The sequence below is a fragment of the Sapajus apella genome, unplaced genomic scaffold (assembly GCF_009761245.1).
Source record: "Sapajus apella isolate SASKATOON/1434 unplaced genomic scaffold, GSC_monkey_1.0 scaffold17, whole genome shotgun sequence".
Lineage (NCBI taxonomy): Eukaryota > Metazoa > Chordata > Mammalia > Primates > Cebidae > Sapajus > Sapajus apella.
Window position 1 is genome coordinate 17,854,076 of NW_022436957.1, and position 13,593 is coordinate 17,867,668.

Consider the following 13,593-nt stretch of genomic DNA (forward strand, 5'->3'; position numbering starts at 1 on the left):
ATAAAAATAGTATCTACCTCTTTCATTTGTGGTGAGAATTAAATGGGATAATCCAGGTAGAGGGCCTAGCACAATACGTGGTACACAACAAATGCTCAGTGAATGTCAGCTACTCTTATTGCTAACATTGCCATGTCTGATGTTAATAATTAAGATAGAATTTATAACATCAACTTCCTGGCATGGGCTGTGGTAACTTCTGCATTCAGATTTCCTCTTTTTAATTTATTGTGGAAAGAGTAAGAGTGAGGGAGGTGCCTGGGGGGTTTTGCTGTTGCTGCTCCTCCCTACATGCCTAGTATAGTAGCTTTCATTGGAATAAAGATCCTTTGCATGCTAGTGCCCTGCCACGTTCCAGAACCCACGCTATCATTTAATGACAAGTTTGGCTCACACACAAGTCTTATGAAATTACTTGAGGAACCAAATATAATTTCTTTTATTTCTTTTTTTGGGGGTGGTGGGGACTGAGTCTTGCCCTGTTGCCACCAGGCTGGAGTGCAGTGGCATGATCTCCTCTCACTGCAACCTTTGCCTCCTGGGCTCAAGCGATTCTCTTGCCTCAGCCTCCCCAGTAGCTGGGACCACAGGCACGTGCCACCATGCCTGGCTAATTTTTTAGTAGAGACGGGGTTTCATCATGTTAGCCAGGATGGTCTTGATCTCCTGACCTCATGATCTGCCCACCTCGGCCTTCCAAAGTGCTGGGATTACAGGCATGAGCCACTGTGCCTGGCTATATAACTTCTATAATAGGTCCAGATTTCTTAACTCTCTACAGCCTAAATCTTGTTGCAACAAATATCAGATTCCAATTGTGACAGCTCATTTATGCAATCTTTGGTCAAGTGACATCCAGCAAAACAAGTAATTTAGATAGCTCATTGGGAATTCTTTTGAAATAAATATGGACGCTTACTCTTGTCCTTGTCTTAAGTGTACTGCCACGATGATGACACATTGGCTCACCTTTCTTGTTTGTTTTCTCCATTTCTGGTAACACATTGGACAGTGTTGCCTTTGCCATATATTATCAGACAGTCTTGTCAAGCAGATCTGGTCAGACCTATGGACTGCGAAGACCCTGTATTAGAAATTCATTTACCTAAAGAAAACATTTATGCCTTCCAACAGATCTGAATGTTGGAAGTGACCAGACATAGTTACTTGCTGGGGAGAATTTACCCACAGCCAAAGGCTAGAGTATTTGAGACTGATTGACTTGTAAATATTATTCTGGTTTCTCATTTGTTCTCTCTTCATGTTGGAAAGTGGAAAACTGGAAAAGATGAGTTATAAAATTAGAACACAACCTATATCTTTATATCCAGCAAATAGTTATATTTGCTGGGTATGAACATCCACCTCAGTCTTATGAATATATGCCTTTGGGTAAAAGGACATGAGAAATTCCTCCTATACCACCAGAATAACACACTTTATAGCATGATTTGGTCCCAAATAATTTGATATTTTCTTCTTTTGCTAAAATGTTTAATAGCTATATAAGATTGCTAATCCTGGCAAACTGGTATGATTATTCACTTACTTGGCTGCCAGAAACCTCAGCATTTTCTAACTATTCTTAGTTTTTCTGGTTTAACCACATGTCCCACTTCAATATAGGTCACTTTTTACCTATTGTGTTGCCATTATTTTTTATCAGGAGCCAATTCAAGGTCATTTTTGTAAATAGTTACAGTATACATAATGAATTAATGAATATTTAATATTTATTGCTGCACTGGCTTATTTAATGTCTGTGTTTCTAGTAAAGTGACAACTGCCAGAAAGAAAAGTTTTAAGAGTTTCCCTGAGATTAAAGCTTATTTCTTCAGGGTTACCCACATAAATTATTAACAATAATTTCCATTTTTTCACATTCACTAATCAAGTGGTTACAACTCAAGAAAACTTGCCCTGCTCTAGGCCAGTAGGAAGACTGGAAACATTTTAATTTCATGTTTTCTTCCAGATATTATAACTTAAGTATATTGAAGAGGAAAGCCTCAACATTACGCCTTTTCATTAAGAGTTTTATTAACATTACATTACTTTAAGGGTAATATACATAATCAGCCTTACTGATTTTTTTTGTTTCTCTTTTCTTTTCTTTTTTAGAATACCTAGCCTGTAACAATTCCTACTAGATATGTACTATGTTTTTAAACCATTCCTAGCTGTTTGTCATGTGCCGTGTTGACATCACCTGTCTTAGAATGGGCTAGGCTGACTTACTGAGTCATTTGATTTCCACTCGAGTTTGTGCTTGGTAGTAGGCTACAGTCACTCCAGAGACATTTGCTGTGAACATTGTCCCCTAATATAAAGATGGATTTGCTACTCACAGATGAGTTCTATTCATGGATCAGGCTTTGAGTTACTAAATCAGAAGAGGTCTCTCTTTTCAAAAATGACTTCATCTAAAAAGGGTACCATGCATTTTTTTTCCTTTTTCAACTTTCAGGTTGTTAAATCTTCTGATCATACCTGAACAACAATGTATTTTCTATGAGTGAGTTTGTTAATATTTTCTCTTTGTATGACTGGAGTAACTGTTACTCGTTAGCATGTATGAAAGATATTTGATTCAATTTCAGCTCTGCTAGATACCAGTTGAAGGTTTCAAAAAGCACAAATTGATTAACTTGTATTTACTGAACATATGCTGTATTTTCATATTAGATATGAATGTGAGATGGAATCATATCATTTGAAAAATCATATCACATGAGATACGAAATCATAAAACTAACAAAAGTTTAAATTTGTGGAATAGTTTTTGGTTTCCTTACATATTCATGATCTCATTTGATCTAAATCATGGTTCCTGTTCTCAAAGCTTATGGGTCTTGTTGGGGAGGCCAAATAAATATAAATGAAAGGACAACAGTTAAACACACACATCTGTATTATTCTGATTTTAAGCCTAACAGGAAGTCAGAGAAGGAATTGAAATTGTGGGTTTAGGTGTTTGGGATCATGGGTATGAGGTAGGATTTGAATTGTTGTGGGATTTCTTTATTGTCAGGGACAAAGCTTTGAAGAAAACAACAATTGTCGGTGGGGCAAACTGACCCTTCCTTAAAGCAATGTTGGCATATGTCCCTTTAAATGTATTAATACAACCGTTATGACTCATTTATGCAAAATACAGAATTCTTATGTCCATGTGATGGGAGAAGAGGTAAGGAGAGGGCAAGAGAGGAGCAGCAGAGACAGTTTATAATTTGCTAAGGTAGGAGCATCTCATTAAAGGAAAGCCCTGGATGGAAGGGTAGCAAGTGCCTCTGCATGTGTAACTCACCAATGTCTGGTGTCTGATGCAGAACACTATGGGCAAAATCCTGGGGTGCAAACAATGAAAAAGGAAGAACCCATTTTTAGATAACACTGGTTGAGGAAAAGAACTAAGAACTGCCCATAGATCAACCAAATGAATCGTATTTTTATAGTAATCCAAAATAAATAGGTTTTTTTTTTTTTTTTTTTTGAGATGGAGTCTCGCTCTGTCACCCAGGGTGGAGTGCAGTGGCATGATCTCAGCTCATTGCAACCTCCGTCTCCCAGGTTCAGGCAATTCTCGTGCCTCAGCCTCTTGAGTAGCTGGAATTATTACAGTTGCCCACCACTACACCCGGCTAATTTTTGTATTTTTAGTAGAGACAGGGTTTCACCATGTTGGCCAGACTGGTCTTGAACTCCTGACCTCAGGTGATCTGCCCACCTCAGCTTTCCAAAGTGCTGGGATTATAGACATGAGACATCACACCTGGCCCCTGAAATAAATAGATATTTAATAAAACGTTGCTTTGCCTAGAGGGTTCTTACTGTGAATATGGCAGATTTTACCATAATAACATTTGAGTTAATTTTTATATGTTATATTTTGATCTTTGGCTCTAAATAAGTATTTCCTATGGATAACTTCACCTTGAGACTTCCACTTTAAGGGATTTCTATTAATGTTATATGCTGCCTGGTTGAGGTGTAAAGTCAAAGTTTGGTGAAGAAATACTATTTTCTCCCTTTTTCCCTTATTTTAAAATTACAGCAGGTTTTTGACTTGACTGAAGGCAATGTTGTTATGTGATACTGTAAAGTAGTCTAACGATAAAAATCAGAAGTGTTCAGTGATTTATCTTCCTAGTTCCAGCATGCTAAAATAATTATTTCTTGTATTTGCATTGACATGTCAACCAATGAAATTAATCACCTTCGAAGATTTTCCTTGTTCTTGAAGTCGACTGGGGTAGTTCAACACCATTTCACGGAAAATGTTATGCAATAAATTTGTAAAGTCTGCCAAAAAAAAAAAAATTTGAGAACCTGAGGTGGGGGATGGTGTGGGGATTAGAGATGCCAGAGAAATGTTTTTGTTTTGTTTTCATGGGAAAACAAAAAGTGATTTACCTGCATTGTGACAAATGTGAGAGGGCCACAAAGAGAGTGAGTTACCAACGTGTAGATTTGGGGAAGACAGAGGTGGTGGTGCAGGGGAGGAGGTGGAAGAAAAGGCAGAGGAGGAAGTGGCATGTGAGTAAACTATTTGTCATTTTTCACTCTGGCAGTGGGCTGTAAGCTTTTTGTTTCTTTTTATTTTCATTTAGAATGCCAATCAACAGGTTACAGACAGAGAGCTTTGAAAACCTTTTCTTATTTATTTATTTATTTAGAGATGGAGTCTTGCTCTGTCACCCAGGCTGGAGTGCAGTGGTGCAATCTTGGCTCTTTGCAATCTCCACCTCCCGGGTTCAAGCGATTCTCCTGCCCAAGCCTCCCAAGTAGCTGGGATTAAAGGCATGCACCACCATGCCTGGCTAATTTTTTTTTTTTTTTTTAAGTAGAGATGGGGGTTTCACCATGTTGGTCAGGCTGGTCTCGAACTCCTGACCTCAGTTGATCTACCTGCCTCAGCCTCCCAAAGTGGTGAGATTACAGGCATGAGCTACTGCGCTCTGCCTGAAAACCTTAACAAAATGCGTTAAACTTTAGTGAATTTGATAGCCATTTTAATATCTAGGAGATACTGTATGGGGAGGGTCCTATGAAACCAAGCTGCTTAGAGGGAAGTACTGTATCTGGAAACACTCAGCCCCATTTTAATAATAAGTACATACTCTATAAAAATGCCCTGAAGAGAACAGGAGCAAAATGACCTTAAGATTCATCATAGGAATCCAAAAATTCCAAAATTTACCAAAGATCTCTTTAGGTTGGAGAGTGCTTATTTTGTTTTTAAATGAATTAATTTATTTTAAAACATAATAAAATGTTTTCCTTTTATACACCTTATCCCAAATATTTTCTTTGGACATGTTCAAATTTTTGTTATTACTTGGATACTTTCTATTATTGCTACGTCATGGCCAGGATATTGAGAGGGAACCTTTTACTGTCATCTTTGTTCCTATCTCTAAATATAGTAATGCCCCCTTATCTGACAGAGAGACTTTCCAAGACCACCCCCCGACCAGTGGATGAAACTGCAGATAGTACCAAAACCTATATATACTATGTTTTTCTTATACATATATAACTGTCATAAAGTTTAATTTATAAAGTAGGCCCAGCATTAGAGATTAACAACAATAACTAATAATAAAATGGAACAATTATAACAATATACTGTAATAAAAGTTATGTGAATGTGGTCTTTCTCTAGAAGTATCTTGTGGTACTGAACTCATGCTTGTGCTTCTTATGATCTGACTGCTAACCAAGATAGCTAATAAGTGACTATTGGGTGGGTATATATACAGGGTGGAGATACTGGACAAGTGGAGGGGTGATTCACGTCCCGGGCCAGAAAGATTGGGAGAGCGTGAAACTTCGTCACATTAATCAGAATAGTGTGCAATTGAAAACATGTGAATTATTTATTTCTGCAATTTTCCATTTAGTATTTTCAGACCACAGTTGCCCACAGGTAACTGAAACTGTGGAAAGCAAAATCCTGAATAAGGGGGTACTACTGTACCTCTCTTCCTAGTAATATGTTCATGCTGCCAGGATGCATACAGCCATGTGTGAAGAAATATCATTTTTTAGAGAAACGTCCCTTTTAGCAGGAGGTCTCAATCCTATTTCATGGAGAAAAGACCCACCTTTATACTAGGACTCTCTCAACTGTCTACATTTAATCTTTAGCTCCTCCTGCATGCCTGCCTATCATTTTAGCCTTCTCTCTGCTCCTGAGTCTGTCTCATGTCTAAGGTGAATCCTTCCATATAGTCTCTGGATCCCATTGCCTCCTCTGCCCTCTCAGACCCCACTCATGGCTTTCTGTGTCCTATATTTTCCAGTCTCTTCCTTTTTGCTGGATCCTTTCTACTGGTATTTAAATGTCGTCAACTCTCTCAGCTGTTCAACAACAGCAACAAAAATAGTAGGAGTAGTATTGGCAAGCATATGCATGAAACCCAGACTCCAGACCCTTCTCTCAACCCTACATCTTCTTCTCTCTTTGCTTTTTCTCCTACATTGACAAATTCAATTAGTTTGTCCAGACTTGCTGTCTTTGCTTCCCATACACTCTTCATCCCACTAGTTTGGTTTCTGTCCCCATCCCTCTTTCTCTTCCAACTTTCTTAGTCTTATTGAATGGTGGTGGTTGCCCATTCCTTTCTGAAGCCTAGGAATTAATCTGACTCTCCCCACTTTCTCACGTAAAATGAATCGCCTGTTTCCATTGGTTTGGTCCCTAACTCTCTCCTTTCAGTCCATCCACTTCTTTCCCTCCCCATCGCCCCTCCCTAATTTGAGAAGACCTTATTGCTTTTTCTCTGTGAAGGTGATGGGCCAGCCAATGTGTGATGCTACATGATGAAGTCCTAAAGACTTAGGGCCGGATCCGGTGCCTCACGCCTGTAATCCCAGCACTTTGGGAGGCCAAGGCAGGTGGATCACCTGAGTTCGAAAGTTTGAGATCAGCCTGGGCAACATGGTGAAATCCCATTGCTACTAAAAATACACAAAAATTAGCTGGATGTGGTGGTGTGCATTACTGATCCCAGCTACTCGGGAGGCTGAGGCAGGAGAATTGCTTGAACCCAGGAGGTGGAGGTTGCAGAGCAGTGAGCTGAGATTGCACCACTGCACTCTAGCCTGGGTGACAGAGTGAGACTCCATCTCAAAAACCGAAACAAAAATAAAAAACACTTACACATGCTCGTAGGCAAAAAATCGAAGTCCCCAGAGATTTCCTTGTCATTTTAACATCCTCCTGATGTGAGTTTTCTGTTTGAAGTGGTGACTTCTGCATCTTTAAGTTGACTCCCTTTCAGCCCCTGGCATTTTCCTCTGATTTTGTGGGTGATCCTCTATTGCCACTAAAGGCTCTGAGCTCTCCTCTGTTGTTTTAGCTCTTTGCTTAGGTCCTGGTTCTGGTCCACGTTAGCTGCATGAGCTTGAGCAGATCACAGACTCCTTGACCCTTAATTTCCTTATCTGTCAAATAAGTGGTTTTCCCTGGTCCAGTGGGTTGCATGTTAGAATGACCTGGGGAACTTTTTAAACCTTCCCAATGCCCAGGCTGGACCTTAGAACAATGACATTAGCATCCTGATGCCCAAGCCTCAGGACTTTTAATTTTATTTAGAAATATTTTGTCAGTATTTTTAAAAGTTGCTCGAGATCCTAATGGGGAGACAAGGTTAAGAACCACTGACTTAATGATTTTTTTTTTTTTTTTTGAGATGGATTCTCTCTCTGTTGCCAGGCTGGAGTGGAGTGCAGTGGCGTGATCTCAGTTCACTGCAGCCTCTGCCTCCCGGGTTCAAGCAGTTCTCCTGCTTCAGCCTCCTGAGTAGCTGGGACTACAGGCGCCTGCCACCATGCCTGGCTAATTTTTGTATTTTTAGTAGAGATGGGGTTTTACTATGTTGGCCAGGCTGATCTCGATCTCTTGACCTCATGATCTGCCCGCCTCAGCCTCCCAAAGGGCTGGGATTACAGGCGTGAGCCACTGCACCGGGCCCTTGACTTAATGATTTTTAAAGGACCCTTTGCTCTTCTAACAGTTTGTGTTTTATCCCAAGTTGAAGTTTCTCTTCTTTTAATGTTTTTACCAAGTTGGAAAGAAATAGCTGTGAAGCTCCCCCGACCCCCTTCCATCTGCTGTTTGTTCTTATTTACATACGATGGAACCCAGCCCACTGATTTACAGCTCTGGTTCCCTCACAACTGTTATTGAACTGAAAACATAGCTGAAAACTTATTAAACAGAATAAAAATTATTTTGAGCTTCATGCTGACAATTTATTATAGAACCAAGGAAACATTTCAATGTCTTTTCTTCTAGAATTAATGTTCATAATTGATTTACAACCCCATACTCTCAAATGAAAAGTTCATTCTGGGGCCAAACCCAGTATTTTTTCTTTCCTGGGTGTCCCATTGAGAAAGCCAAAGCATCTCTGCAGGAGAGATGGATTTCCAGGGGTTTGTATCCATGAACAGGCAGGGCCTCGTCACATTGCTGCAGGTGGCCTCTAATGTGATGTGTCAGCAGCTCCTTTCCTCCAGTCCTCTCTTCTGGTCTCCAGGCACTGGCAGCAAAGCCAGGGCACACACATCCTAACTATGGGTGTGGCCTCACTGTTCAAATGCTTTGCAATAGATCTTTCCGAAGACCACCTTTTTATGGCAGCCCCCTTTAGACCTACCATTTTATTTTATTACTTTTTTAGAGACAAGGTCTCACTCTGTCACCCAGGCCGAAGTACAGTGGTGTGATTGTAGCTCACTGCAACCTCAAATCCTGAGCTCAAGTGATCTTCCTGCCTCAGCCTCCTGAGTAGCTGGGACTACAGGTACAGGCACTACCATGCCTGGTCTTTTAAAAATATATATGTGGCTGGGCATGGTGACTCACGCCTGTAATCCCAGCGCTTTGGGAGGCTGAGGCAGGCGGATTACAAGGTCAAGAGATCGAGACCATAGTGAAACCCCATCTCTACTAAAAAATACAAAAGTTAGCTGGGCGTGGTGATGTGTGCCAGTGGTCCCAGCTACTTGGGAGGCTGAGGCAGGAGAATTGCTTGAAACCGGGAGGTGGAGGTTGCAATGAGCCAAGATTGCGCCACTGCACTCCAGCCTGGTGCCTGGCAACAGAGCAAGACTCTGTCTTAAGATTAAAAAAAAATATATATATATATATATATATATATATATATGTAATTTTTTGAGATGGAGTTTTACTTTTGTTGCCCAGTCTGGAGTGCAATGGCACGATCTTGGCTCACTGCAACCTCCGCCTCCCGGGTTCAAGCAATTCTCCTGCCTCAGCCTCCCAAGTAGCTGGGATTACAGGCATGTGCCACCATGTACAGCTAATTTTGTATTTTTAGTAGAGATGGGGTTTCTCCATGTTGGCCAGGCTGGTTTCAAACTCCTGACCTCAGGTGATCCACCCACCTTGGCCTCCCAAAATTCTGGATTACAGGTGTGAGCTACTGCACTTGGCCTATAATTTTGTTTTTATAGAGATGAGGTCTCCTTGTGTTGCCCAGGCTGGTCTTGAACTCCTGGCCTCAAGCGATCCTCTCACTTTGGCCTCCCAAATTCCTGAGATTACAGGGGTGAGCCACTGCCCCTGGCCTAGACCTACCCTTTTAGATTTCAAATAATAAGACTTTTCTGAGCTGCCAAGAAGTAGAGAGTACGAAGGTGATAGGCAGATGATATAGAACAGTTGAACATTTGGTATAACCCATGGGACTACATTTGGAAAGAACTGGGATCCTGACATAAGTGTGATTCATACTGGTGAAGTGTCCTTTGGGGTGCTGACTCTCCCTGCCTGTTTCTCTGTTAAGAGTTATCTGTTTCAACTGTTCACTTTCTTCTGCAGTACCTGTCTGAAATGCACAGCCCATGCCTTTGCCTGTCTCTCTCAGTCCTTTATGAAATGATTAAAATTAGTTGGTACTTTGATAAGGATGAACTAATTGAGTAGCTACAGACAGGTAAGTTATTAGTTTGTCATAATCTATGGGGAATTCTTATCATTTTACAGCTGGGCCATCACATTATTCTCATGGAAATAAATGGTTATCCTTTTTTTTTTTTTTTTTTTTTTTTTTTTTTGTAGACAGGGTCTTGGTCTGTTTCCCAGGCTGGAGTGCAGTGGTGTAGTCACGACTCACTGCAGCCTCCACCTCCTGGGCTCAAGCAATCCTTCCACCTCAGCCTCCTGAGTAGCTGGGACTACAGGCATTCACCACCACACGCAGCCAATTTTTATATTTTTTGTAGAGGTGGGGCTTTGCCATGTTGCCCATGTTGGTCTTGAACTCCTGGGATCTGCTCACCTCGGCCTCCCAAAGACCTGGGGTTACAGGAGTGAGCCACATTCCCGGCTAATTTTTATATTTTTTGTAGAGATGGGGTTTCACCATGTTGCCCTTTCTGGTCTCGAACTCCTGGGCTCAAGCGACCCGCCTGCCTTGGCCTCCCAAAGTGTTGGGATTACAGGCATGAGCCACCATGCTGGGCCTGGCTAGTTATCTTTTAGTGGTGGAAAAAAGGGAATTTTCCTGGAAAAAGAAGTATTGCCAGAGTGTGGAGTCAAGCTGAAAGAACCCCTTACTTACCATGTAGAGTATTGAGTCATTTCTCATGCAAGCCGATTTCTGTTCCAGAAAACATTGGCTGAATCTTCTTGGCTTTGACGTTTCCCTCTTTGGGTATTTTCTTGTAGATGGAGGAATTGATTGAGGGCGTTCGCTGGGCCTTTATTGACATGCTAGAGAAAGAAAATGAGTGGATGGATGCAGGGACGAAAAGGAAAGCCAAAGAAAAGGTAAGGAATCCTTTTGATGAAAAAAATAAGACTTTCAGCTTAATGGATTTTCATGCTTGACATTGACTCTCTGGTTCGTTTTTATATTGACTGAACTGTTGACTCTGAATGACCCCAGAGTTAGCTGTCTGCTTTTTGATGACTACATAGATTGTTTTTTTTCACCAGGAGGTAAGAGAAAATAAGATCAGAATTTTTCTAACTGCATTTTCAAATACCTTGCATTCTGGCCTTCTCTCCTAATTGCTGTCTGTAAGAGGCACATGGCTTGCTGCCTGGTGAATTGTGTTATAAACCATCACCGGATATGGCAGAATGCAGAGCAGTGGGGAGTCACAGGGAGCAGCTGGAAGAAGAGCCCCTAAGACACCAAGAAGAAGAAAACCCATATTGGCCACATATCCTTCTGCTCTTTGCATGATGCATGCAAATGTCCTGGGGCAAATCCTTCCCTGTAACCAAGCAGATCTCCTTCCTGACCCATCATTTGCCATAAATGACCCAAATAGTGTACTTATAAACCACAGACCAGTGTTCTACCATTGCTTAGGACTACAAAAGTATTTCCTAATAGAAGTAGACACTTGCTGGGCCTTGTTAAATGTTCTCATGTTATGCAACATGATAAGGGAATAAAGGAGAAAAGTATTGACAGCCATGCTGTTTAAAAGTAAAAAACGGGCTGGGTGTGGTGGGTCACGCCTGTAATCCCAGCACTTTGGGAGTCTGAAGCAGGCAGGCAGATAACTTGAGGTCAGGAGTTTGAGACCAGCCTGGCCAACATGGTGAAACCCCATCTTTACTAAAGATACAAAAAAATTAGATGGACATGGTGGCACATGTCTGTAGTCCCAGCTAATCAGGAGGCTGAGGCAGGAGAATCGCTTGAACCCAGGAGGTAGACATTGCAGTAAGCCGAGACTGCGTCACTGCACTCCAGTCTGGGTGACAGAGCGAGACTCAGTTTAAAAAAATAAAAAATAATAAAAAAAAAATAAGGGGACCCATCTTATATTTGAGAGATTCTGATAGAGCTAGAGCTCAAGTGGGTAGGGTGCACCTGCTAGACTCTTGACGGATGCTACGTTGCAGCTGAGAGGTTCTGAAATTAGGAGCATTTCTTGTGTCTAGAGAGATTTTTGAAAGCTTCCTGATTATAGCAATCACCTGGGTTGCCTGGATGCTCTGGCTTTCTGGGCCCCTTCCCAGCAAGGCCTGGGTTAATGGATCATGGATGCAGGCTGAACATGTGTCACTTTAGCCAGTCTCCGGGTGATTGTTATCACCAGGCAGGTCTGGGGAAACACTGCTTAGAGTCATATTGAGTCACACTGAGCACAAATATTTTTACCTTATGGTCAGGAAACAAAGCGGGGCAGCATTCTGGGAATGCTTAACCTTGTTGAAATGAGAGCATGCAGAGGTTTAGCGAGGATATTTTCTAGCACTTTAAACTGATGGTACTGGAGGCAGATAAACATTGCCATAGATACTTTTGTCAATAGATGTGAAAAGGCTGTTTGTTCAGTGTTTATGCTGAAGCAAGAACTGGGATGGTAGGTGGCAAGGCAGTGTGGAAGGAAGACAAAGGGTAAGTCTGATTTTTTCCCTGTCAAAAATCTGTCAAAGCTGTCTTCAGTCACATAAGGCACAAGCTGATGAAGGCAAGAGCACATGGGCTGTGATGGGAAACTCTCCAGATGCTAGACAACTTTCAACACCAACGTATTGTTGTTTTATGAAGGCTTCATTTATTTGCCGAGCTAGCTTGTGGTATGTGGAACAGGATGTGTCTTGCCCTGGGCAATCGAGTGCTTAGTGTATTAAGGGCTTTATCCTAGCCTGACCCCACATGGACCAAAGAGATGCTTGCATGAATTAGTACAGGACCACCAGGGTGGAGGGTGCGTATGCATGCGTGTTGGGGGTAATGCGTTATGAATAGCTGGAAGCCAGGGGAATGTTTTGGGAAGTGCAGTCAGTTCTTTGAGCAGTGTGGATTGCAGTTGCCTCAGAGAGCTTTTCTGAGTTGCATAAGGGAGTGAGTGCCTCACAGTTGGGCCTTCTAGGCAAGTGGCCCATGGGTCTTGAAGCAGGACTATTCTCAGTCCTTCTAATATTAGACGTGTTCCTATTTGCCTCCCGAGTTGCTCTCCAGTCTTCTATTTTATTTCAATGAGAGCTGTCAGTTTTTCTTCTAAAAGTGCTCTTTGAACACGCTGCTTTCTTTGAGCTGAGTTCAACCTGCCAGGAACTCTGCTAGTTCTACGACAGGTACAAATATCAAAGGCAAATTGGATCTCACAAGGTTCCCCGACTATATCTTGCATTTCAGAGTTCAGAGAAGTTTCTTTAACGAAAGGCAAGAACAAGGGATGTTGTCCAAGCGATGTCAGCAGTTCTCTGAAGTGAGTCCTTCCCTGGACCCCAGAAGATGTAAATTCTGTTTTTCAACATTAAATGAACATGCAGTTCTGAAAATGACCTCTGGGTGGAGCTCGTGGTACTCACAAGGAACACTTGCGGCATTGAAAGCTTTTATGCAGCTTTCTACTCCGGGGTTGTTTTTGAAATAATTTTTTTCTTGCCCTTTTCCTCTGCTGTCCTCGATTTGATTACCTTTTAATAGTCAACAAGAAAGGAGAGGCTCTGCCTAATAATTCCTTGAATCTTAGTTGGAAATCTCTCCCTATCTTAGGGCTTTGTCTTTCTGATACCAAGTAGCCCCTGTATTAAGAAAGGATTTGCCTGCATTTGAAGTGGAGGTGAATAACTCGCCTGCTCTTCCT

The 13,593-nt window shown here is 41.6% G+C and overlaps 1 protein-coding gene across 1 annotated transcript in view; it reads left to right on the plus strand.

Moving 5' to 3' along the window:
- PHEX (phosphate regulating endopeptidase homolog X-linked) overlaps positions 1-13,593 on the plus strand; it is a 222,302-nt gene that overhangs the window by 93,683 nt on the left and 115,026 nt on the right. Inside the window, exon 12 of the mRNA XM_032286120.1 lies at positions 10,703-10,804. Coding sequence (XP_032142011.1) covers positions 10,703-10,804 — 102 coding nt within the window. The remainder of the gene's footprint in view (positions 1-10,702; positions 10,805-13,593) is intronic.